The sequence below is a fragment of the Notolepis coatsorum genome, assembly GCF_963971535.1.
Source record: "Notolepis coatsorum genome assembly, chromosome: 12".
NCBI lineage: Eukaryota > Metazoa > Chordata > Actinopteri > Aulopiformes > Paralepididae > Notolepis > Notolepis coatsorum.
This window is the reverse complement of record NC_140176.1, coordinates 13,025,326-13,052,338: the sequence shown is the minus strand read 5'-3', so window position 1 is coordinate 13,052,338 and position 27,013 is coordinate 13,025,326. Positions and strand designations below refer to the sequence as shown.

The following is a 27,013-nucleotide window of genomic DNA, read 5'->3' as shown; positions in this document are numbered from 1 at the left end:
AGTGGAAGAGGACCGGAGGGATCGGTTGGGGCGGTAAGGGAGAAGGAGGTCAGTCAGGTAGGGGGGGGGCGCAGGCTATGGAGGGCTTTGAAGGTGAGGGGTAGTAGTTTGAACTGTAATGGAGTAATGGTGTTCGTGAGCAGGCAAGCAGCAGAGTTCTGGACCATTTGGAGTCTATGGAGGGAGTGGGAGGTGATGCCGGTGAGGAGGAGATGAAGGCGTGGATGAGGGATTCGGCAGCTGGGGGAGAGGTTTTGATGATGAGAGGGTGGGATTCAGAATGACGCAGAGGTTGCGAGCAGGGGGGAGGGGGGTAATGGTTGAGTCATCGATAGTGAGTGTGATGGGTCCGGATCTGCTGAGGGTGGATTTGGTGCCGATGAGGAATAGTTCTAGTCTTTTCACTGTTGAGTTTGAGGAGGTTGTGGTGGGTCAGCCAGGATTGTATTTCGGATAGGCAGGACTCGATGTGACTGAGGGGTGCGTTATGGGAGGATTTTGTGCTGATGTAAATTTGGGTGTCGTCGGCATAGCAGTGGAAGTGGAGGTTGAATTTGTGGATGATGTGACCAAGGGGAGTATGTAGCAGATGAAGAGCAGGGGGCCGAGGACTGAGCCTTTGGGGACCCCTGCGTAACTGAGGAGGGGAGAGAGGTGTGACCGGAGAGAGAGATGAACTGATTTCTGTCGGTGAGGTAGGTTGAGTGCAGTGCCCTCAACACCCAGTTGGTGCAGCCTTTGGAGGAGGATGGAGTATCAAAGGCTGCACTAATGTCGAGGAAGGATCAGGATGTTGAGGGCACCAGATAGGTTAGGTCAGTGGTTCCCAAACTGTGGTGCGTGCACCCCTTGTGGTGCGCGAGCGCCCTCTAGGTGGTGCGTGACATGAAAAAAGGCGAATGGTGGTAAAAAAAAACATTTTAATTAAATAAAGAAATTCCCTATCCATAGTCACCGTGGGAAGAGATAAAATAAAAAATTAAATAAAATAAATTCCCTACCTACTCATGGCCTTAACTGACAACCAACAGGAACCAAACAATATTTTTTTTATGCCTAATAAATATAACTAATATACATTATTTCAAATGGATTTTCACTGTGTAAATCATGAAATTCAAGAAACGTTTTAATAAAAAAAACATACGTTTTAATCATAATAATAAACAATAATGTCTCGGCCGTGTCTGACACAGGTGTGCTTCATCTGTGCACCAGCAACAATTTTTTCTAACAGAAACCCATTGGGGGGTGCGTCAGCTAGGTCGGGAGGTGACCAAAAAAGTTTGGGAACCGCTGGGTTAGGTGATGTGAGCGGTCAGTGAGCTGTTGATTTGGGAGATTTAGTTATTAAAAGAGTGGAGAAACGAGTTGCAGAGGTCAGGGGAGGAGTGTGTTATTGTCCAGGGGTTGGAGGAGTTTCTTAACGGTGGAGAAGAGGGTCCGGGGGTTTCGGTTGCTGCTGTTAATGAGGGTGGAATAGTGGGCGGATTTGGCAGCTTGGAGTGCATCACGGTAGGAGGAGTTGTGCTGTTTGTAGAGGTCAGTGTGTGACAGTGAGATGGGTTTTTATTGTAGAGTCGTTACAGTTTACGGCCGGTCTGCTTCATGGTGTGGAGTTCAGGGGTGTACCAGGGGGAGGAGGTGGGGAAAGAGACAGTAATGGTTTTCAGGGGTGCCAGTGAGTCAAGGGAGTCGGTGAGAATGGAGTTGAGCATGATGGCATAGTCGCCGGGGTTAGAGGGGGCGGAGTCGGGGGGGAGGGGCAGAGGATATGGACTGGGACAGAGTGAGGGGGTCAACAGATTGGATGTTACGGAAAGAGATGGTGCATTTTTTGGGGTGAGGGCAGGGGAGCAGAGAAGAGCATGCAATAGTGGTCAGATAGTGGGAATGCGATTTGAGGGTGTAGATTTGATATTACAATTCATTACCTAAATACATATTACAACTTTGTTTTAAACAAAGTGTTCCGCCTTCTCTCCCAAGCTTGGCAAGTTCCCTTACTGAACCACAATTAAAACATTTTCATATTAATCCTGCCATGAATCCAACGTTTTTTACTAAAGAAATGTACTTCCCTCACGTCCTCATGGAGAGGACAGTATTACAAATCAAATGAAGTTAATTTTGTTATCGACCCATGATATTGAGGTACGTTACCTGGTGAGAGGTTTTTCTAAAAATATCTACAACATTGGTTTGCTGCAAACAAATGTTGCATCGCTTTTCCTCTTAAGTCAGCATATGAGAGGTGTGCATACACTCCCAACACCACCCACACGTGCTCTTATGAATAGATAATAGGAAATGATATGTCTGAGTGTGTGATATATGCAGAGTGGCTTGTTAAGTCAGCTAAAAGGTCTCATCTCCTCCTCAGTCATGTATTATTGATGCCAGGAATCAGGATGCTCCTATATTGGCCTCTATTCCCAGGAGGAGCTCTCTGGACCGACTATTTAGACTAGAGCTGTCCTCAGCTGTATAGAGATTCTTAGTCGACTAATAGTCGAGGACCTTAGAGCTGTCCTCAGCTGTATAGAGATTCTTAGTCGACTAATAGTCGAGGACTTTAGAGCTGTCCTCCGCTTTATAGAGATTCTTAGTCGACTAATAGTCGAGGACTTTAGAGCTGTCCTCAGCTGTATAGAGATTCTTAGTCGACTAATAGTCGAGGACTTTAGAGCTGTCCTCAGCTTTATAGAGATTCTTAGTCGACTAATAGTCGAGGACTTTAGAGCTGTCCTCAGCTTTATAGAGATTCTTAGTCGACTAATAGTCGAGGACTTTAGAGCTGTCCTCCGCTTTATAGAGATTCTTAGTCGACTAATAGTCGAGGACTTTAGAGCTGTCCTCAGCTTTAGAGAGATTCTTAGTCGACTAATAGTCGAGGACTTTAGAGCTGTCCTCAGCTTTAGAGAGATTCTTAGTCGACTAATAGTCGAGGACTTTAGAGCTGTCCTCCGCTTTATAGAGATTCTTAGTCGACTAATAGTCGAGGACTTTAGAGCTGTCCTCAGCTTTATAGAGATTAGAGCTGTAGGAGCTATTTGATTGTTTTTGCGTTAAGTCTGTAGTTGTTAAGTTCATCACTGGGTGGCAGCGCAGAGCGCATGGGTTTTGAATAAAGGCACAGGTGTAGGCTATTGCAATCAAGTGTAGTAGTTGCATCTTTGGAATGTAGGAGCTTTAGCCGGTGGGGTAAGAGTCCCGAGTCCTGGTTGTTGCATTAGCGACTCTTACTGGTCAGTGTGGCCTGTTCAACGAGGAGGATATCTGGGGGCGATAGCATGGTTAAAGAGTTTGTATCCTGTAGATCAGTGGGTGGTTTATTATTATTACTAAGCAGTGGATGTTGTTATTTAGAGGAAACCTACGACAGTCCTCCCCGGATTCATGAACGCATGGAGAGGTGCTCTTAAGTTGCCAAACTGATTGCAACTGAATGAAGAACGTCACTCATTCTTAAATTGAAAGCGTGCTCTTGTACACCTGAATTTGCATACAGAAACGCCCCGCCAGGTCCTTATAAGGGCATGAAGGACTGTGTGCAAACTGATTCAACAGCTCCTTATACCGGAAGCGAGAGGCTCAGCATTGCACCTCTGCTGTACTGACCCCTGTATTCAACAGGTAGTGTGGAAGCGATTTGTGACTGATCGAAATTAGATTAGATTAAAATGTATTGTCATTATACAGCACAGGTACAATACAATGTATGTAACAGTGCATCGCTGCTAATAAACTATATATTTGTATGTCTGTAGAATCGACGTGAATCAATGATTTCTCCTAAATGAAGCCCTTAAGAACACGGGCGCACACCAGTCTGTCCGACTTGCGTCCTCTCCGCGCTCGTAAATCCTGCTCTTAGCTACGAGCGAATCCCCGAGAAGGAACCGTTTCGTGAATACCAAAATCGGCCCGAAAAGCTCATAAGTGGAGTTAAGATGTAATTTGCTCGTAACCTTTCTCGCAAGTCTGTTGGTGAATGAGGACTATTGTGTGTTACAGATGTATGACTTGGAAACCTTGACTGCATCGTAAATTAATCTTTAGGTTCCCTGCTTTTAGATGATGTCACCACTTCTATGTGGCTTCTACTGTTGACCTGCTATCTCTCTAAAGCAGGGGTTCTCAACCCTTTTTATACCATAACCCCATTTTATTTAGGATTTCTTTTTGGCTACCCCACACTTTAATCTATCACGTAATTTCAACGTGGAATTGAGGAATATCAAAATAAAAGCACACGTTGTTGAACTTGCTCATGTATATTTATTAGAAAAAGGATTCAATATCAAAGAGACGTTAGGGACTGCAACGTCCTCTGCTTCACCGAAACATGGCTCACACCGGAGGTTCCAGACCACGCGATTCAACCGGCAGATCACTTCTTTATCCATCGCAAGGATCGGACATCAGCAGAGTCCGGTAAACAACGTGGAGGAGGTATTGCCTTCATGTTTAACAAAAATTGGAGCGATCCAACTAACGTGAAGGAATTATCCAACCACTGCTCCCCAGAACTGGAATATATAACCATCAAGTGTCGTCCTTTCTTCCTCCCGAGGGAGTTAACGGCGATCGTCCTGATCGGTGTATATTCCACCGCAAGCCAGCAACAAGGTTGCGCTCTCCAGACTCCACGACGAGGTAAATAGAATACAAGTGGCGAATGTTAACGCCGCCATTTTAGTGCTGGGAGATTTCAATAGCGCCAATCTGAGAAAGGTATTGCCTGACTTCTATCAGCATGTGACTTGCAACACCAGAGGCGGTAACATCCTAGATCACTGTTACACGCAATTTAAAGGTGGCTACAAGGCTCATTCTGATAGTGGCTTTGGTAAATCAGATCACGCGTCCATCTTTCTTTCACCAAAGTACAAACAGAGAATTAAAAGTACTCCTGTAGTCTCGCGAGAGGTGCAGAAATGGGATTTGACGTCAGAGGAGACGCTCCGGTCAGTGTTTCACTACACAGACTGGAATGTGTTCCGCGACACAGATAACATTAATGTCTACACGGAAACAGTGCTGGACTATGTTTGTACTAGGGTGAAAGAAACAATCCCCACTACCAAAATGAAAGTTTACCCAAATCAAAAACCCTGGGTAGACAAATCCGTCCGTGAAGCTCTGAGAGAGCGCACCAAAGCATACAACGACGGCCTAGTGGCAGGCAACATGAATGACCACAAGGTGGCGCGATACAACGTAAGGAGGACAGTGTCAGAGGCCAAACGGCGCTACAGGGATAAAATTGAACTCCAGTTTGAACAAGCTGACTCTAGAGCTATGTGGCAGGGGCTCAAAACGATGACAGACTACAAAGGCGCCTCCCTCAAACTGAACAGTGACATCTCCTTAGCAAATGACCTCAATACCTTCTATGCGAGGTTTGATGCTGGTAATAACAACACCAGCTCACAAGCCTCGGCAATGGGGGGGGGGGGTCGGCTGCTGATGGAGGCGCAGTGTTCAGGGTAACAGAGCATGAGGTGAGGCGGACCTTTAAAAAAGTGAATATCAGGAAGGCAGCAGGTCCGGACGGCATCCCCGGCCGCGTCCTAAAAGTCTGTGCCGACCAACTGGCCCCAGTATTCACTGACATATTTAACCTGTCCTTAGAACAGGCTGTCATCCCCACCTGCCTGAAGAAGTCCACTATTATCCCTGTACCCAAAAAATCCAAGCCTGCTTGCCTCAACGACTACCGCCCTGTAGCTCTCACCTCCATAGCCATGAAGTGCTTTGAGAAGCTAGTAAAGGGCTACATCTGCTCCTCCCTCCCCATCAACATGGACCCCCTGCAATTTGCATACCGCCCCAACAGGTCCACGGAGGACGCCATAGCCCATGTGCTGCACACAGCAGCATCACACCTGGACAAGAGGCAGGGGAACTATGTGAGAATGCTATTCATCGACTACAGCTCGGCATTCAATACCATAGTCCCCTCCATACTCATAGCCAAGCTCAGGGACCTGGGCTTGGGCTATGACCTCTGCCAGTGGGTCTTGGACTTCCTGACTGGCAGACCCCAGGTGGTGAGAGCAGGCAACTGCACCTCCTCATCCATCACCCTCAACATAGGGGCCCCCCAGGGCTGTGTTCTGAGTCCCCTCCTCTACTCCCTGTACACACACGACTGTGTGGCTCAGCGGAGTAGCAATACAATCATCAAATTTGCTGACGACACAGTGGTGGTGGGCCTGATCTCTGCCAACGACGAGAGGGCCTACCTGGAAGAGGTCAAGGTCCTGGCGGGATGGTGCCAGGAAAACAGCCTCTCCCTGAACGTCAGCAAAACAAAGGAGATGATTGTGGACTTCAGGAGGTCGGGGGTCAAGGACTACAGCCCCCTCAGCATCGACGGGGCACCGGTTGAGAGAGTCAACAGCTTTAAGTACCTCGGAGCCTACATATCCGAGGACTTGACATGGACCACACACATTGACAGTGTTGTGAAGAAGGCACGACAACGCCTCTACTTCCTCAGGCGCCTAAGGAAGTTCCAAGTCAGCCAGAAGATCCTTAAGAACTTCTACTCATGTACAATAGAGAGCATCTTGACCGGCAACATCACCTCCTGGTTTGGGAATAGCACTGCACAAGACCGAAGCAGACTACAAAGAGTGACACGTTCAGCCGAACGCACAATTGGAGGGGGGCTCCCCACCCTCCAGAACATTTACTACAAGCGTTGCAAGGGCAAGGCTAAGAGAATCATTAAAGACTCCAGTCACCCGAACAACTGCCTCTTTGAACTGCTGCGGTCAGGCAAGCGATACCGGAGTCTCAAGGCGAGCACAGAAAGACTCAGAAGAAGCTTCTATCCCCAGGCCATCAGGCTGCTAAACGAACAATGAATGAACACTACACAACAACAACCACCAAACGCACATAGCACACACATCCACACGCACACACTCACTTTAAACAAACACACTGTAGCACCCACTCCACACACTTTATAGCACACACCCACTTTAAACAAACACACTGTAGCACCCACTCCCCACACTTTATATTTATGGATGAAGGATTGCACTACAACTTGTACACCTTACTGTAAATTGTACCTAAAATTGTACCTCATCCCATTTCTGCTTTGCACTAGATAGTACTGTACATTAGTACACTGCATAGTATTGTGTATTGTATATTATATGGTAACTCAGAACATTGTACATATGTCTATACCGAACACTGTGACCTCATTTTTCTTCTTCTAAATTCATGCTATATTATGTTATTATGTTATTTGATACTATCTTGTCTAGCACAGTCTCTGGAGCGTAACAGTAAGAAGCATTTTGTATGAAAGTATTCTGTACTTCTGTATGACAACTATTAAAGAACTTGAACTTGAACTTGAACTTGAAATGTAATTACAGCACTATGTTATCAATACACATTTATAAAACGAGGCATATTTAGCCAAAATATGTTGCCTGAACATAATAAAAATAAATTATAGAATATTTCTTTCTCTTTTTTTTTTTTTCTTTTCTTGCCAATGCGCGACCCCACTGTCACCTACTCACGACCCCACTTTGGGTCATGACCCGTAGTTTGAGAACCGCTGCTCTAAAGACAAAAATGGGTCTGTGTGGGTCTCAGGGGGTTAAATACAATGTGGAACGTCCATTCAGCAGGGCAAAACATGCTCCACTTCAAGGCATAGCACTCAAATCCAAAAATAAAAACGAGAGACACTCTTAAATAACGCACTGCATCCAGGCCATCTTCTAGCACTAGTAGCGTTATAGAGAATTTTGATTGCTTTGTCTTTCGATTTTAAACATCCCCTCCAGATGGATTTCACCAAATTGTTCAATATACTACTACACCTGTACCCTCATACATATGCAAATTGGCAACAAGCATCCATTGTTATTTACCAGGAATTCCAAGTAGGCAGCTTATATTCTTTCAAGACATGTCAATACCTACTCAGCTTTCTGTGGGTGTGTACATATATATATATATTAGGGGTGTAACGGTACACAAAAACCACTGTACCTTGGTTTTGAAGTCACGGTTCGGTACGGTTTTCGGTTGGATTTCCATGTTCCACTCAGGGGTGATGTAGTGTGCAGTAACTAATTGTACTTGTAGGGCTGTCAACGAATATTCTATATTGAAATTAATAATCGACTTGTAAAAAAAATTATAATAATTATATTAGATTGTGAAAGAAACTGCCCCCGTGGGCAGTCGTTAGTGGTTAACATACCGTTGTATTAGTTCAGTACACAGCTTTGTACACACATATTTATATTTATTTGTATTCAGGAGTTGCGGGCTAGGAGGGGTCTCTCTCATAATCCATGGGCTTTTATGCTATACACTTTCCATCCACCAGATGGCAGTCCTCACTTTCTGATGAATACAAATAAATGCCTGGCACCACTCTGCCAAAACCCATCATCTCTCCAGATCCCCGTCTCCGCTCCACACGGCCCCACCCTGAATCCTGCCCGGAATATCTTACGCGGAGAAAAACGTTTAGGCATGAGTAATATTTGTGGAAGTGAAACACAGTACTTCCTTATTATTGCTTAATACAGGTCCTATAATAAATGCAGTTTGCTGCCTTCTATAGCGTAGGGAGCAGTGAGATCTGAAGGACGCAGCAAGCCGAGGCACACTTCAGGTCAAAGGTCACTGGTATAACGATGGTTTGGGGGTGTGAGTGGAGTTGAGATGTACTAGCTGGCTGCCTCCCAGGGGACATCAGACCCACGGCAGTGAGTCGACCTGAACCTGATACACCCCACAGGCTCTGGAGGTAGAGCGCTCGTCGTCTGGTAATCGCAAAAAGGTTCCCGGTTCAATTGCGGCTCCTCCCGACAGCGTGTCGGAAGTGTCCTTGAGCAAGACACTACTGAACCCCTAACTGCTCCCGATGAGCAGGTTGGCACCTTGCATGGTTACCGTCTGTGTGTGTGTGTGTGAGTGAATGGGTGAATGTGAGGCATAAAGCTGTAAAGCGATTGTGGATAAAAGCTCTATATAAATGCGGTCCATTTTAGCATAGAGTCCACCTGCACCTCTCGCTCGTCTTTACTACAGTTACATGCCACACAGGCTCAGGGAGTCGGAAGGATTCTGAAGGGCAGGATGAGGGTTATCTGGGGGTAGCGCTGTTCTTCTAAAGCAGTGGTTCCCAAACCTCTCCTCGAGGCACCCCCCCCCCCCAGCCCGTTCCATGTATTTGTTAAAACTCCACCACCAGCACACCTTGATTAAACTACTAAAGGGCTTGTTAAGTTGAATCCGGTGTGGCTGGTGGTGGAATTTAACAAATACATGGAACGGCTGGGGGTGCTTGGAGGAGAGGATTGGGAAGCACTGTTCTAAAGGTATAGACATCTTTCCCGCTCAGGACCGGTCCTCCTCCTCCTACGCGTGTTCTCGTTGGCCTCGAGGACACTCTCTTCCATCGGAGTTCCTCGGGGGTCTCTATATCTGCCGTGGAGGAGGAACCGACGGTACTTAATGGGTTTTGAATAGGGATGCTCGATATTGGCTTTTTTACCGATACCGATATTCCGATATTGTCCAACTCTTAATTTCCGATACCGATACCGATATCAACCGATACCGATATATGCAGGGTTTCCCCCCCAAAAAAACGGAATAATTTCAGGTAACTAATAATTTCACTGGATGCATTCAAAAGGCTTTCTAAATGTAAGCATTATCTGTGCAAAATATGATCATTAAAAAAGTTAAAATTAACATTACATATCTCTTGTTGTTGAATTAAACCAACATGCATACTTTTGACAATAAATAAAATAAGAATTGGTTCTTACTTGCTTGCCTGGGTAAATAAAGGTTAAATAAATGTAAAAAAAAAAATTGTTGTTTTTTTTTAATTTCTTTTTACCGATACCGATATTTTCCGATATCACATTTTACTGCCGATAATATCGGTCGGCCGATAATATCGGACATCCCTAGTTTTGAATATCACGTGGCCCCCCGTGAGCTCACGGTGACTAGATACTAGACGGCGGCGCTGTGATGTGCTGCTGATCCAGCGGTGCATCCTGCCTTCAGTATCTCCGCGTGCCGTGCGGCGCTCTGATGATGTGAAGCGTCGGATCATCCATGGTTGTAGTTGAAAAGGAGCGGGGCGAGAGAGGCGCTCTTCACTTGTTTTTTTTTTTGCCGACTCTTGTGTGTGTGTGTGTGTGTGTAGTGTATATGCTTGTTGCCATGGTTTCCAGCTTTCATCAGACGCCGTCTAAAGAGGAGGAGAGAGAGCTCGTAGCCAACGCGGCGGCTTTCATCTCAATCGGCTTCTTCTCTCCACGAGCTCCGCGAGGCTGCAATATCGCTGTTGTTTATTTCTTTTTTTGGGGGGGGGGGGGGGGGGGGGGGTTCATCGCGGTTTCACGTCTGCGGCTCTTGTAGACGTGGTGGTGGTGATGTGTTGTAATGTATTTGTAGCGTGTCGTCCTGTGACGCCACCGGTGTCACAGTGTTGATATTGTTATTAATAAGACGAGCGGGTTAACGTAACGTTACCGTCAGCTGTTGTGATCACGGAAGCCCTATAGTGGAGTCGAGCGCGTTTGTTTTGATTTACTACACTGCGGGTGAGGGTGGGGGGGGGGGGGGGGCGTTAGATGATGTTTACTGTAGTAGAGCAGCAGGGAGGGGCGTGGCCATGGGGGTAATTAGGTTCACCCCATACGCAAAGAACTCCTCCTGAGCCCCCCCAGGATTGGCAAGGGATGGCAAGGAGGTGGGTCGAGGTTGAGGGGGGTTGCAGGGTGCAAGGGGGTGGGGGGGGTATCGCCCAGCAGCCCCACTACTAGGGAAGTGCTCCCCCATTTTCTGCCTGTCGGATCGGGCCAGCGTCACAGCGAGCTCCAGCGGGTCCGGGTGCTCGGCCGAGTGGGCTAATGCGATGTGGCGTGTCACCGGGAGGAGAATCTAGGTCAAGTTTAAAGCCGCCTGGCTCGGCTGGGGCCCGCCACCGCCACACAGTCTGCTGCCGCCGCCTCGCCCATCCCTGCCTGCCGCCTTGAAACGCACGTTGCGCACAGCTCATAACACACACACACACACACACACACACACACACACACTGCTCAATCCTTACGTGCGCTACTCCTATCCTTAAATTCCCCTTTTTTATTTGCCACATCAAATACAGTTACTGTTGCGGCCTGTACGTGTACTGTATCCTATCCAGACCTGCATACCCTCTCAGACACATAAACACACACAGACACACTCCCAGCAGCACCCCTCCCCCAGCCTCCTCCTCCTCCTCCTCCTCCTCCTCCACGCCCCAGGCTAGCGCTCAGCCTCTCCGTGGCGGGGGGGGGGACACGTGACGGGCTGTCTGTGTCTGGGAGGGAGGGAGGGAGGGAGGGAGGGAGGGAGGGAGGGAGGGTGTTGTTCTTGGCGTGGAGCGTCACGCTGCGGCCCGAGTACTGGAATGTCAGCACTATCCCTCCCTCCTCCCGTCAGCCGGACGGCACCCCGAGCATCGCCGCTGCCGCTGCTGCAGTGGCTCCGTGTCTCGTCGCTGCCTTGCTGAAGGGCAGCGGCGGCGGCAGCTGTGCTGTGGAGGGGTGCTGTGCTGCATGGGGCGTGGCACTGTTTTGGTATCTTCCTCCTCGGCACTCTTCCCTCCTCCTGTACTACACTGAATATTTAGGCTCGTCGATTTGTTTGTTGTTAAATTCTTCTTTAAACATCTATTACATGTTTTTATTATATTATCTATTGATGTGAATTATTATAATTATGATCTGGGTTTCGTTTTCTGACTGATGTGCAATATCCTAATTCCCGACTCATTGGATTGATCATCGGAACATATTTATTTGCTCATATTCATTAATATATTCTTTTAGATTTTTTTCCCCCGCTGATTTCATTTAAATAATACAATATCGACATCACAACAACAACGGTGTTAATTTGCTCTCTGCCGCTCGGCAACAGTGCACCGCTGCCTCACTTAGATCATTGGAAGCTCAGCGCTCTGTAGAGGAATTAAATATTCCTTCATCGTCGTCGCCCAGATCCCTCTCCTAATCCGCTGGTTTTGGCGCATTACCTCATATGTATTAATATATTCATGTGCTTTTCCAAATCCTACTACTACTACTACTACTACTACTACTGCACTCGCTGCTCTCCCAGGGCCGGCCTCTGATTGGTTGCTGAAGTGTTTTTCAATGGCAGCAACTTCTTTTTCTTTTCTTTTTTTTCTCGACTCCATGGATACAGCAAGCTGTTGGGTAGAGCCGCTTAACCAATGGGAGAGCAGCGTGGGTGCCCCCCCCCCCCCCCCGGCCTTATAGGCAACCCTCCCTTCCTCTGTGAGCACGCGATGTAGGGGTGGGGGTCCACAATAACAACAACAACCCCCCCCCCCCCCGACACCACTATAGCTACTGACACACCCACACATACTATATCAGCATGCTTGCAGTTACCCTCAAATCACTTGCAAATATTGTCGAGGCTGAAAACACAGCATAAATGAGCCTAGAATGTATATAGACTACAGAGTATTCTCACTCGGTGCTTGATAAATTATTAAAACATTTAAATATGTATAAATATGGTCTGCAAATAGTCTCAGCATGTCATTTTGGCTATTTCGTAAAAGCATTTTTTTTTGCTGGCATGGCAAAAAACGAGAAGCTGTAAATTGTCCTCATTTAATCTCATTTAGTCTCTCCCTGGACGATTTCTCAGTCGGCTCCAGGATCTCTCTCTTTTTGGACTTTGAAGTGCAGCCATGCAAAGCCCCGTCCTTAAAATGACCTCGTTTCCTACAGTAGAGGAGCGGCACTGGGCCCATAGGCTGCCTGGCACCGCAGCTACACTAACTACAGTCAGGAAGGCAGGGGGGGAGGCAAGGAAGAGGAGGAGGGGGGGGGGGGGGGGGGGTGGGTTGGAGGCAGGGGGAGGTGGAGGCAGGGGGGGGGAGGAGGTGGAGGCAGGGGGGGGGGAGGCAGGTTGAAGAGGAGGAGGCAGGGGGGGGGGGGAGGAGGCAGGGGGAGGTGGAGGCAGGGGGGGAGGAGAAGGCAGGGGGGGGAGAGGAGGAGGAGGGAGGTGGAGGCAAGGGGGGTGCGGCAGGGAAGAGGAGGAGGCAGGGGGGGAGGAGGCAGGGGGGGGAGGAGAAGGCAGGGGGGAGGAGGCAGGTGAGAAGAGGAGGAGGTTGAGAAGAGGAGGCAGGTTGAAGAAGAGGAGGCAGGTTGAAGAGGAGGAGGCAGGTTGAAGAGGAGGAGGCAGGTTGAAGAGAGGAGGCAGGTTGAAGAGGAGGAGGCAGGTGAAGAAGAGGAGGCAGGTTGAAGAGGAGGAGGCAGGTTGAAGAGGAGGAGCAGGTTGAAGAGGAGGAGGCAGGTTGAAGAGGAGGAGGCAGGTTGAAGAGAGGAGGCAGGTTGAAGAGGAGGAGGCAGGTTGAAGAAGAGGAGGCAGGTTGAAGAAGAGGAGGCAGGTTGAAGAAGAGGAGGCAGGTTGAAGAGGAGGAGGCAGGTTGAAGAGGAGGAGGCAGGTTGAAGAGGAGGAGGCAGGTTGAAGAGGAGGAGGCAGGTTGAAGAGGAGGCAGGTTAGAAGGAGGAGGAGCAGGTTGAAGAGGAGGAGGCAGGTTGAAGAGGAGGAGGCAGGTTGAAGAGGAGGAGGCAGGTTGAAGAGAGGAGGCAGGTTGAAGAGAGGAGGCAGGTTGAAGAGGAGGAAGCAGGTTGAAGAGAGGAGGCAGGTTGAAGAGAGGAGGCAGAGTTGAGGAGGAGGCAGAGGTTGAAGAGGAGGAGGCAGGTTGAAGAGAGGAGGCAGGTTGAAGAAGAGGAGGCAGGTTGAAGAGGAGAGGCAGGTTGAAGAGGAGGCAGGAGTGAAGAGGAGGCAGGTTGAAGAAGAGGAGGAGGCAGGTTGAAGAAGGAGGAGGCAGGTTAAGATTGAAGAGGAGGCAGGTTGAAGAAGAGGAGGCAGGTTGAAGAAGAGGAGCAGGTTGAAGAAGAGGAGGCAGGTTGAAGAAGAGGAGGCGGGTTGAAGAAGAGGAGGGTTGAAGAAGAGGAGGCAGGTTGAAGAAGAGGAGGCAGGTTGAAGGAAGAGGAGGCAGGTTGAAGAAGAGGAGGCAGGTTGAAGAAAGAGGAGGGGAGTTGGAAGAGGAGGCAGGTTGAGAGAGGAGGCAGGTTGAAGAGGAGGAGGCAGGTTGAAGAAGAAGAGGCAGGTTGAAGAAGAGGCAGGTTGAAGAAGAGGCAGGTTGAAGAAGAGGAGGCGGGTTGAAGAGAGGAGGCAGGTTGAAGAGAGGAGGCAGGTTGAAGAAGAGGAGGAGGAGGAGGGGGCAGGTTGAAGAAGAAGAGGCAGGTTGAAGAAGAGGAGGCAGGTGAAGAAGAGGAGGAGGAGGAGGAGGGGGCAGGTTGAAGAAGAGGAGGCAGGGGGAGGAGGAGGAGGAGGAGGAGGAGGAGGCACTCTTAACATTCAGCCTATGAGGTGCCAGTGTGTGGCTGCACTCTAACATTCAGGTCACATTAGCGGAGGGCATTGAGACGAGACTGGCAGGCAGGTAGTCCAGGTGGCCGCTGGGTGAATGAAGGAAGGAATCCCACTTAAAATAATTTCCTCTTGAGGGGAAAAGGTGGAAAAGTGATTCACTTAAAATAATTTCCTCTTGAGGGGAAAAGGTGGAAAAGTGATTCTTATCGGTCTCTTAGGCCAATGCTACTGTATAATATTAACACATATATTCTCCTATCTGCTGATTCAATGCCATACAAACATCTTATGCCTTCGTAAAAGTCAGAGCCCCATTTGTTGTCTATGGAGCAGTTTCAGATTTTACATCCCAGTGACATCACTGATTTTTAGGTTTAAGAGAGAGTGGAGTGTGTTATACTTACTGAACTGTCCTGGGGCACAGGAAGAACATCATACTGACTGAACTGTCCTGGGGCACAGGAAGAACATACTGACTGAACTGTCCTGGGGCACAGGAAGAACATACTGACTGAACTGTCCTGGGGCACAGGAAGAACATCATACTGACTGAACTGTCCTGGGGCACAGGAAGAACATCATACTGACTGAACTGTCCTGGGGCACAGGAAGAACATCATACTGACTGAACTGTCCTGGGGCACAGGAAGAACATCATACTGACTGAACTGTCCTGGGGCACAGGAAGAACATCATACTGACTGAACTGTCCTGGGGCACAGGAAGAACATCATACTTACTGAACTGTCCTGGGGCACAGGAAGAACATCATACTGACTGAACTGTCCTGGGGCACAGGAAGAACATCATACTGACTGAACTGTCCTGGGGCACAGGAAGAACATCATACTGACTAAACTGTCCTGGGGCACAGGAAGAACATCATACTGACTGAACTGTCCTGGGGCACTAGTATAGGCACAATTTATGCAAATTCTTAAAATAGGTGGCATTCCCTTTTTTAAGACGGTCATCAAGGAGAACCTGCCTTTTCTCAGTCCTTGCCCCACAATGGTGGAATGAACTACTACCCGCCCCAGTTAGGACAGCGGAAACCCGTCCAATCTTTCGCCGTCGACTAAAGACGCACTTCTTCAACCATTATCTGAAATTAAAAATTTACAAAAAAAAATCGAATCCTAACTAACCTTACTGTCGTGCGCTTGTCCTAATAAACTAACCTACACTGTAGCACTCAACACTTTGATGAACATTGTTACTCAGCTGATAGAGTCGTGCCCTTCCTGATGACTTGTCGTACAGAACTTGTAAGTCGCTTTGGATAAAAGCGTCAGCTAAATGACTAAATGTAAAATGTAATTTAAGACTCAATTTAAGATCTAATTCAACTACTTAAGATTTTTATTGAGCTCTTTTCCCTCCTGTGCGTTCATTTCCAAACGCTCCCTCTTCTCTCTCTCTCTCTCTCTCTCTCTCTCTCCCTCTCTCTCTCACTCCCTCACCATCTGTTTTTCAGCTGGTTACCGCTGACTGTGCACTTGTGCCTCCTGTCACAGCTTCCACCCGTGTGTTTAGCGTGATGTAGCGCGTTACCGCTGGCCTCCACTCAGTCACTGGCTTCTCACCTGTCTGTCATCCGAGGTGACGCCTGCCTGCAATGTTCACTCTGTCTCTACTAGTACTCAATCTTCACTCTCCCTCCCTCCCTCCCTCCCTCCCTCGAGCCTCTGCAGGTACATCCTGCCAATCGCCAGCCTGTCACTAAGAGTTAACTGTGTCAGCAGTCTTCCTCTGCTTGGGCTATGGATCTTTAGCCTGGCATAATGGTTGTTGACCTCTCTCTTAGAGCCATATGAAATCCGCGATCACGGAATCGCGGACGGAATCGCGGAATTGAGCAATAAAAATGGAATCAACTGTAAATTAAAAAAATAAATAAAGAATTATATATATATATATACCGGTATATATATATTTTTTTAATGTTGTGGGACTTGTACAGCACTTTGTTCAACTTTGTCAGTGCTGTAAAGTTTAAACCTTTTTAAATCTTAGACAAACAAAACACTTTGCTTTCATGAAATATTGTAAGCCGTCATTTGAGGCTTTATAAAAGCAGCACAATGAACACATCTGTCAGTGCCGAGTCCGACCTCATCTTAATTAACAAACAGCATTGCTTGTTGTAGTTAACAAAGAGAGGCAGAGTTGATTTTGCAAAAAAATATATATATATCATTTATATTTTTATATTTTTTAATAATCAAATTTTATTTTCATATTCGAATCCCATGCCCATCGAACAAAGCTTCGAAACTTCGAAGTATTTAAGACAGCCCTATTAAATGGACTGTTATATCTTATTAAATTGTGGACATTTATTCATTCCCACTTATTAGACACTATTTCTGATGGTAAAATGAGCGTACAAAGCAAAATACAAAATTCTGAAATATTAAAACGAAAAAAACTGAATTTGGAAAAAAATAAAATGGAATTTGGAAAAAAATAAAACGGATTTCATATGGCTCTACTCTCTACAGATCTAGACGGGCTCGATGCTCTGGAGTGACCTCTCTCTCGTCATGTAGGAGACGGTAGTGAAACAGGTCGTCTCTCGTCATGTAGGAGACGGTAGTGAAACAGGTCGTCTCTCGTCATGTAGGAGACGGTAGTGAAACGGGTCGTCTCTCGTCATGTAGGAGACTGTAGTGAAACAGGTCGTCTCTCGTCATGTAGGAGACTGTAGTGAAACAGGTCGTCTCTCGTCATGTAGGAGACTGTAGTGAAACAGGTCGTCTCTCGTCATGTAGGAGACGGTAGTGAAACAGGTCGTCTCTCGTCATGTAGGAGACGGTAGTGAAACAGGTCGTCTCTCGTCATGTAGGAGACGGTAGTGAAACGGGTCGTCTCTCGTCATGTAGGACAGTGGTTCCCAAAGTCGGGGTTGCGACCCAAAGGTGGGCCGCGAGCAGCCACGGGAGGGCCGCGAGATGATTAAAAAAAATAAAAAATAATCCACATTTTTTATTTTTATTTTTTTTGGTCATGCCACTGAACTTAGAAGCAGGCCAGGACAGTGTTTCTAGTTGTATTCTAAAATTCTATTCTATTGTATTCTAAAATGTGACTATATGGTTTTATATTAACTTAATAAATAAACAAAAACGAAAAATCTACTTATTTCAACGAACATTTCAAACTAAATAACAGATTATGCACATAAAACGCTGAAAACAACCGAAGCAACAATAGTATTTTAATGAGGCTATTATTATTATGATTATTATTTTGCAACAAGTTAGCCCTCTCATAAATAGCACATATAAATGAATAACTAACTTGAACTAACTTAATAGGATTGAAGTGATATTTGGCTTAAAAAATCGGTCGCCTGGCAAAAAAAAACGCCTGACGATGTGCATTGGGCCGCGGCTCTCTGACGCCTTATTTTCTGGGTCCCGGCCTGAAAAGTTTGGGAACCCCTGATGTAGGAGACGGTAGTGAAACAGGTCGTCTCTCGTCATGTAGGAGACGGTAGTGAAACAGGTCGTCTCTCGTCATGTAGGAGACGGTAGTGAAACGGGTCGTCTCTCTACCTCATGTAGGAGACTGTAGTGAAACAGGTCGTCTCTCGTCATGTAGGAGACGGTAGTGAAACAGGTCGTCTCTCGTCATGTAGGAGACGGTAGTGAAACAGGTCGTCTCTCGTCATGTAGGAGACTGTAGTGAAACAGGTCGTCTCTCGTCATGTAGGAGACAGTAGTGAAACAGGTCGTCTCTCGTCATGTAGGAGACTGTAGTGAAACAGGTCGTCTCTCGTCATGTAGGAGACGGTAGTGAAACAGGTCGTCTCTCGTCATGTAGGAGACGGTAGTGAAACAGGTCGTCTCTCGTCATGTAGGAGACGGTAGTGAAACAGGTCGTCATGTAAGAGAGAGTAGTGCACCACCAGGAGGCGCTGCAGTGACCCTGGGGAGCTGAGTGAAATGGATTGGTTTGCCTGGCTGCAACGACGTGGCTTGAAGCCAATTGGAGAGAAATAAATTAGTCCAGCTTAAGAGTCACACTCAGTTGGGCTTTTTCTAAGATCCGGAGAGATTCCTGCAATTTTGTCTTTTATTTTCAGATAAAGAGTGTGTGTGGGGTGAGGCGGGATTTATTGTGAGACATCTGTTAAGCCAGAGAGGGAACCCACACTGAGCCCAGGGGGACCTCTGGTTGCTGGGTATCAGGCACACCACGGCACACCTGGGCACATCTGGGCACAGCAGGTCACTGGGTTCATGCAGACACCAGAGCAGGGACACCTGACAGGCCCGAGGATACCAAGTAGGACATTTGAAGGCGTATCAATATTTGAATATTCGATTATTAAAAAAAAATTAAATGTGTGGTCAATTTTACGCATATCAATGTTTGATGCGAAAAGCAACATTTTTCAATACAAATTGATTTTGGTATACGAGTGAATCAATGAATATACATTATACATGTTTTAAGCAGAAAAATCGACTACACAGACCCAACAGTCGGATCAATGCAATTTGACAGTGCAGACATTTTTGGAATAATATATAGCACAAATGAAATGACCTTTTCTCTTTTGAAAGGTTAACATTCCAAAGTTTCTACACGATAAAGAAAAATCACATTGAGTGCTAATGAAATAGAGTACACACTGAAGTAAAAGTTGGTGTGTACTCACATTTCTGTTTAGTGGTTGCTGTTTTTAAGTTACAGCTGAGAGGTAGGAGCTTGAAAGCATAACGGTTCCATAGCCTGAAGTCTTTACATTACAGCTTTTTGTAATGTGTGTACCGCAATAATTCAGCGTGATTATCCAAAATGTCCGTCCACTGCCTTTATTTCACATTCTCGAAGACACTCTGATGTCACGAGACCGCCGCCATCTTGGTATAGGGGGACCATACGGATTTCTACCATCAAATCCATGCGTTGAGCTCTGTTTTTATTACATGTTTTATCACATTCTTGTTCATTTCATAACATTTTCATACGATTTTGTTTTGAAAATATTGAGGCCAACATGGCATTTCACTATTTCGAAAGCCTTTCTGGTGATTCTAAGGCGAGATATGAGTCAAAGAAGCTCCCCCCTGATTACCACGACCACAACACCAGAGCTAGTTAGCCGAACGTTAGCCACCAGCCACTTTTTCCCTCTGTGATGGTATAAAACTTGCGATTTGGATTTCTGTTTTTGTCATTAGTGCAACGCGTAACACAGCAGCTCTTTGGCATTGTGAAGGACTGAAGAAAATTCCGCTTGATTGTCTTTAATTTGCCGCTTTAACGATCCGTTTCTCCACTAAATGAAGTGTACACAATGTACCAGACGGGCCAGTTTCCCCCCACGCTGCAGTTGCGTAGCAACAACAGACAGGAAGTTGACTTCGAGAATGTGTCTTAACTGTAATGTTTCTTGTTTTTCTACAGGTCTGATAACATGGGAAACCTCCTGAAAGTGTTAACATGCACAGATCTGGAACAGGAGCCCAACTTTTTCCTCGATTTTGAAAGTGAGTTTATTAAAAATAATTGCCCTCTCTCTCCTGATAACTTTGACTACATGAATATCTTTTAAATAATGTTTAAAAAAAAAAAAAAACTTAAAGGGAAATTTCACTTTAGTAGAACTTGTCAGGTTTGAGCAGTCTTACCTCTATGTAAGTGCATCAACAAGTGAGCTAGCGACCACTGCTGTCAACACCACCATTCCTCCCAGGTGGCAGGCTCCTTATTCACTTCCATTCATATTTCAATAAAACAGACAATTCTGAGTCAACGGTATGTGTTTGTTTTGGCAAATTTGAAAAATCGTGAAAAATAAAAGCGGATCCAGTAAATTAGTTGTAGGTTTGAGTGTGCTGTGTATCTTTGCCTTACATGGAACGTTCAGGGAGCAGTTACCTGCTTTGCACTATATAGTATTGTATATTAGTACACTGCATAGTATATTGTTATATGGTAACTCAGTTACGTCTATTATGCATCGAACATTGTACATATGTCTATACTGAACACTTTTACTTCTAATTTACATGCTATACTATGTTATTTTATTTCATACTTATCTTGTCTTGCACAGTCTCTGGAGCGTAACAGTAAGAAGCATTTTGTATAAAAGTATTCTGTACTTCTGTATGACAACTATTAAAGAAACTTGAAACCTGGTTACCTGCTGTCTTGATGGAAGAAAGATTTTAAACATTCTGTGAAAAGTATATTACACCAAATAATATTGCTGCATAGTTTCTCTTTATACTTCAGAAGTATTATATTTAGACAAGGCCCCCAAAATGAATGGAAGTGAATGAGACACGTGGGAGGAATGGTGGTGTTGACAGCGGATGACAGGGACAGTAGTGGTCGCTAGCTTACTTGTAGATGACCTTAGATAGAGGTAAGACTGCTGCATTTTCTGCTGCTGAAAGTTCTACGAAAGTGAAATATCCCTTTAAAGCCCCCCCTACATATACTTTACATGTACTGTATGTTCTTCCCAGGGGCAACATAATCCAATCCAGTAGTAACGAATACCCTCCTTCTCCATCGCCAAGCTCTTCCATGCTGAAGTGTGTGCGCGTGTGTGTGGAATATCAATCAAGATAGAACTGCACTAGAGAGCCTATAGCACTGAAGCTCTCACTCCTGTATATTGTGCCCCACATGTGCGTCATAAGAACATAATACATAATGGTAGATGCCTCGTTCCCAGTTGATGTGCCCCACATTGACCCTCATGCTGTTTTTGATTGTTTGCCTGTTTGTTTGTTTGTTTGTTTGTTTGTTTGTTTATTTGTTTTTCCTTCTAGACGCCCAGCCCACGGAAGCGGAGCGGGAGGTATGGGAGCAGGTGGACGTGGTGCTGAAGGACGCCAAGGGAGTCCTGGATGAGCTGCAGGCGTACAAGGGAGCGGGCCAGGAGATTAGAGAGGTAAAACATGAAGGGAGCGTGCCAGGAGATTAGAGAGGTAAAACATGAAGGGAGCGGGCCAGGAGATTAGAGAGGTAAAACACAAGGGAGCGGGCCAGGAGATTAGAGAGGTAGAACACAAGGGAGTGGCCCAGGAGATTAGAGAGGTAAGACATGAAGGGAGCGGGCCAGGAGATTAGAGAGGTAAAACACAAGGGAGCGGGCCAGGAGATTAGAGAGGTAAAACACAAGGGAGCGGGCCAGGAGATTAGAGAGGTAAAACACAAGGGAGTGGCCCAGGAGATTAGAGAGGTAAGACATGAAGGGAGCGGGCCAGGAGATTAGAGAGGTAAAACACAAGGGAGCGGGCCAGGAGATTAGAGAGGTAAAACACAAGGGAGCGGGCCAGGAGATTAGAGAGGTAAAACACAAGGGAGCGGGCCAGGAGATTAGAGAGGTAAAACACAAGGGAGCGGGCCAGGAGATTAGAGAGGTAAAACATGAAGGGAGCGGGTCAGGAGATTAGAGGGGTAAAACACAAGGGAGCGGGCCAGGAGATTAGAGAGGTAAAACATGAAGGGAGCGGGTCAGGAGATTAGAGAGGTAAAACATGAAGGGAGCGGGCCAGGAGATTAGAGAGGTAAAACATGAAGGGAGCGGGCCAGGAGATTAGAGAGGTAAAACACACGGGAGCGGGTCAGGAGATTAGAGAGGTAAAACATGAAGGGAGCGGGTCAGGAGATTAGAGAGGTAAAACATGAAGGGAGCGGCCCAGGAGATTAGAGAGGTAAAACATGAAGGGAGCGTCCAGGAGATTAGAGAGGTAAGACACAAGGGAGCGGGTCAGGAGATTAGAGAGGTAAAACACAAGGGAGTGGCCCAGGAGATTAGAGAGGTCAAACATGAAGGGAGTGGGTCAGGAGATTAGAGAGGTAAAACACAAGGGAGCGGGCCAGGAGATTAGAGAGGTAAAACATGAAGGGAGCGGGCCAGGAGATTAGAGAGGTAAAACATGAAGGGAGCGGGCCAGGAGATTAGAGAGGTAAAACACAAGGGAGCGGGCCAGGAGATTAGAGAGGTCAAACATGAAGGGAGCGGGCCAGGAGATTAGAGAGGTAAAATACAAGGGAGCGGCCCATGAGATTAGAGAGGTAGAACACAAGGGAGCGGGCCAGGAGATTAGAGAGGTAAAACATGAAGGGAGCGGGCCAGGAGATTAGAGAGGTAAAACATGAAGGGAGCGGGCCAGGAGATTAGAGAGGTAAAACATGAAGGGAGTGGGCCAGGAGATTAGAGAGGTAAGACACAAGGGAGCGGGCCAGGAGATTAGAGAGGTCAAACATGAAGGGAGCGGGCCAGGAGATTAGAGAGGTAAAATACAAGGGAGCGGCCCATGAGATTAGAGAGGTAAAACATGAAGGGAGCGGGCCAGGAGATTAGAGAGGTAAAACATGAAGGGAGCGGGTCAGGAGATTAGAGAGGTAAAACATGAAGGGAGCGGGCCAGGAGATTAGAGAGGTAAAACACAAGGGAGCGGGCCAGGAGATTAGAGAGGTAAGACACAAGGGAGCGGGCCAGGAGATTAGAGAGGTAAAACATGAAGGGAGCGGGTCAGGAGATTAGAGAGGTAAAACACAAGGGAGCGGGCCAGGAGATTAGAGAGGTAAAACATGAAGGGAGCGGGTCAGGAGATTAGAGAGGTAAAACATGAAGGGAGCGGGTCAGGAGATTAGAGAGGTAAAACATGAAGGGAGCGGGCCAGGAGATTAGAGAGGTAAGACACAAGGGAGCGGCCCAGGAGATTAGAGAGGTAAAACATGAAGGGAGCGGGTCAGGAGATTAGAGAGGTAAAACACAAGGGAGCGGGCCAGGAGATTAGAGAGGTAAGACACAAGGGAGCGGGCCAGGAGATTAGAGAGGTAGAACACAAGGGAGTGGCCCAGGAGATTAGAGAGGTAGAACATGAAGGGAGCGGGCCAGGAGATTAGAGAGGTAAAACACAAGGGAGCGGCCCAGGAGATTAGAGAGGTAGAACATGAAGGGAGCGGGCCAGGAGATTAGAGAGGTAAAACACAAGGCAGCGGGTCAGGAGATTAGAGGTAAAACATGAAGGGAGCGGGCCAGGAGATTAGAGAGGTAAAACACAAGGCAGCGGGTCAGGAGATTAGAGGTAAAACATGAAGGGAGCGGGCCAGGAGATTAGAGAGGTAAGACACAAGGGAGCGGGCCAGGAGATTAGAGAGGTAAAACACAAGGGAGCGGGCCAGGAGATTAGAGAGGTAAAACATGAAGGCAGCGGACCAGGAGATTAGAGAGGTAAAACATGAAGGGAGCGGGTCAGGAGATTAGAGAGGTAAAACATGAAGGGAGCGGGCCAGGAGATAGAGAGGTAGAACCCCTTTCCACCAACATGATCAGAACCTTGTTACCATGACCAGTATAGTTTATCTTTGTTATCTGACTTTGAACAACAGTATTTCTTATTTTTTTTAATTGCATTTGTATTTGTGTGTGTGTCTTTCGTTCGTTCGTTCGTTCGTTCGTTCGTTCGTTCGTTCTTTCTTTCTTTCTTTCTTTCTTTCTTTCTTTCTTTCTTTCTTTCTTTCTTTCTTTCTTTCTTTCTTTCTTTCTTTCTTTCTTTCTTTCTTTCTTTCTTTCTTTCTTTGACTCCCCAAAGGCAATCCAGAATCCGTCCGATGAGGGCCTGCAGGAGCAGGCGTGGGCAGCGGTGGTCCCCCTAGTGGTGAAACTGAAGAAGTTCTTTGAGTTTTCCCAGAGATTAGGTATGTATCTGACGTGAATGGAGGAAGACTCCCAAGGGGCTGGATGATGATTCAATATGTCTACATTACCACACAGTTCAAGAAGACTAACAAATTGATTATATAACCTGTGATTTCACATACATGATCAGATACCATGGTGTGTATATATATATATATATATATATATATATATATATATATATAGAGAGAGAGAGAGAAAAAGTCCTTATGATTATTGTGATATTAATATCTTCCATACAGGGAGCGAAATTAACTTTTTGACTCACCGGCCAGTGGCGGGTAGATGGGAAGAGTCTACCCGCCAAGCATATTTCTTACCTGCCAACATTTTTTTTGATTAAAAAAAAATATATATATATTTTATATACATTTTTTTTTAAATAAAATATATATTATATAATCATACTTGTAGTTGTATTATCTGCGAGACATCGCCACCACGCAATAAGTCAAAATGCTTGCTATCTGCAAACAGCTCCACTGTCTGTGTGTATACTTGAGTAGCCTCCAGCTCCAGCAAGGATTCTCCGGCCCTGCAGCTAGACCCTATATTCAGCTAGACCCTACATTCAGCATGCAAGGATTCTCCGGCGATGCAGCTGGACCCTATTTAACGTTACGGTTCTTTTGTCAAATCACATTCAACATGCCCTCAGCTAGAATACGCATTCAATCAATGTTATAAGACATTGATATCAGGAGCTATCTGTAGCTACTGCTAGCCCGGTAGATAACGTTAAGACAATTTAGTTTACTGGGACAGATGGATCTAACGAGAGCTAGCTAAGCTAGCTAACGAGGGAACGGAGGTATTATGCACTCGAGTAGACTATTGCTGGAGCATTTGTTGATATCAGAAGCTATCAGTAGCTAGCCAGCTAGATACCGTTAGACAATGCCTCGTCATGTATTAAACTAAAAGTGAATAGTTGACTGGGTCATTGTTTAAACAGTAACGTTAGCTCATGGAGGTCCGATATAGACTAGAGCAGACGGAAGTAAACAAGCCAAATGATAGCTTCCGATTGGTCATTTGCTTTTTTTTTCTCATGAAACCAGTCACGTCACTCTACTGTGATTGGACCGTTGACTTGAGTGCAATGTGGGACTTGTAGTTTTTTAACGATCTCGCGGCGGAGAAAAAAAAGACGAGCGGCTATAATCTGTACTCGCACAAGAGTATCGTTATGAACTACACGTCTACACGCCACACGGCGGGCAGCCCTCTAAGTGTCATGCGCCAAAGGTAAAAACAGACCGCCCCTGGCGGGCGGCGGGCTTTAGTTTCGGTCCCTGCTTCCATATCAGCCCTACCTCTATATCCACTGCGCTCCATGGGTGCATTCGTTGGATGGTGCGTACGTGCCCATTTAACTCCTGTAGTGACGAGCAGCTTCACACCGTTTAGCTCTTGTCTCGTTGCTCGTTTGCCCTCCGGTGTGATCCTGCCAGGCTTTGTGTGATATTTCTAAACAATCAATAGTTTTTGATGTGCGTCGAGGGGTCAAAGACCTTGGTGTGCCTTTTGGAAACATGCACTTTGCCAAAGTGTCCCTCAGGAGCATAACGGTTGTCAACCGCTGTTCTGGATGTAAAATAATTTCATATACATGGCTGCAATACATGTTAGCTGCATAATACGAGAGGTTTAATATAGACACATGTTGGCTGCATAATAGTAGAGGTTTAATATAGACACATGCCCTTTAATACTAGAGGTTTAATATAGACACATGTCCTTTAACACCAGAGGTTTAATATAGACGCATGCTCTTTTATACTAGAGGTTTAATATAGACACATGCCCTTTAATACTAGAGGTTTAATATAGACACATGATTTTTAATACTGGAGGTTTAATATAGACACATGCCCTTTAACACTTTGACTGCCCAAGTGTAATTTCTTATTAGTCCCTTGAATGCCCACATCCACTCCAATGTTAACGTTAATATCGCCTAATCTATGTTTTAAATTATGGCTATGTGTCTAATCTGCCCGTCACTTATCAAAGACTCATTTTCCAGTCAACATTGTCATGGCAGATTGTTTTTTTTTTATCGCTTAATTTCCGTTTTCTAGCATTTTGAAAATCACTCGATTTCACGGAAAAAACAACACATTCCATGATAATCGCCTTTTACTGGAATATTCTAGAACGTTGTCATTGTTCGGCCATGTCATGAATCGTTTTAAAATAAACGCTAGATTATCGATAGTATGTGTACGCACGCATGCTCTTGCGGCGAGCCGAAAATAGAGTATTTTATTTCCTGACGGCGCGCACAGTCAAACAGCGATAACACACAATCACATAAAAGCTTATATCTCTGTGAAAACGAGTCTGATTATCCTAATACTGATAACATAGATTCCTTACCTGAGATCAGATGGTATCCAAATGGTTTATTCCAATTCCCGATCGCCATTCGAATAAATCGCTCATTTGATTGATCCATCGTGTATACAGTAAAACACATATTCCCCGCGGCTCCGAGGCTCCAGAGTGAACTCTGGTAGACCCCGGTTACATGAGTGAGAAGTAAAATGTGGAGTGCAGGGTTTTTTTTCATTGGGTCCAATCCAAAAGGGTGATTTACCATCTGGGAGACGATAGGGGGCGCTTTTTTCACATCTGAGCGCCTGGGGTGACTGGATCTCCAACGGTAGACTCGCTTGATGCAATATGATTTCAGATCGCTAATAAAAAAAAAACGAATAAAATGAATATTCTCGTGAGTGGGCATTCAACCCGCGGGGGGTAAACACGAGAAAACTTGTGGATGGCATTCAAAGTGTTAATACTAGAGGTTTAATATAGACACATGCTCTTTCTATG

At 46.1% G+C, this 27,013-nt stretch overlaps 1 protein-coding gene across 1 annotated transcript in view; it reads left to right on the top strand.

Moving 5' to 3' along the window:
* The window catches only part of fam49bb (family with sequence similarity 49 member Bb), an 80,422-nt gene that overhangs the window by 32,395 nt on the left and 21,014 nt on the right, over nt 1-27,013 (top strand). The window contains exons 3-5 of the mRNA XM_084326725.1: nt 19,909-19,991; nt 21,288-21,409; nt 24,066-24,171. Of these exons, the coding sequence (XP_084182851.1) occupies nt 19,919-19,991; nt 21,288-21,409; nt 24,066-24,171 (301 nt within the window). The 5' untranslated portion in view covers nt 19,909-19,918. The remainder of the gene's footprint in view (nt 1-19,908; nt 19,992-21,287; nt 21,410-24,065; nt 24,172-27,013) is intronic.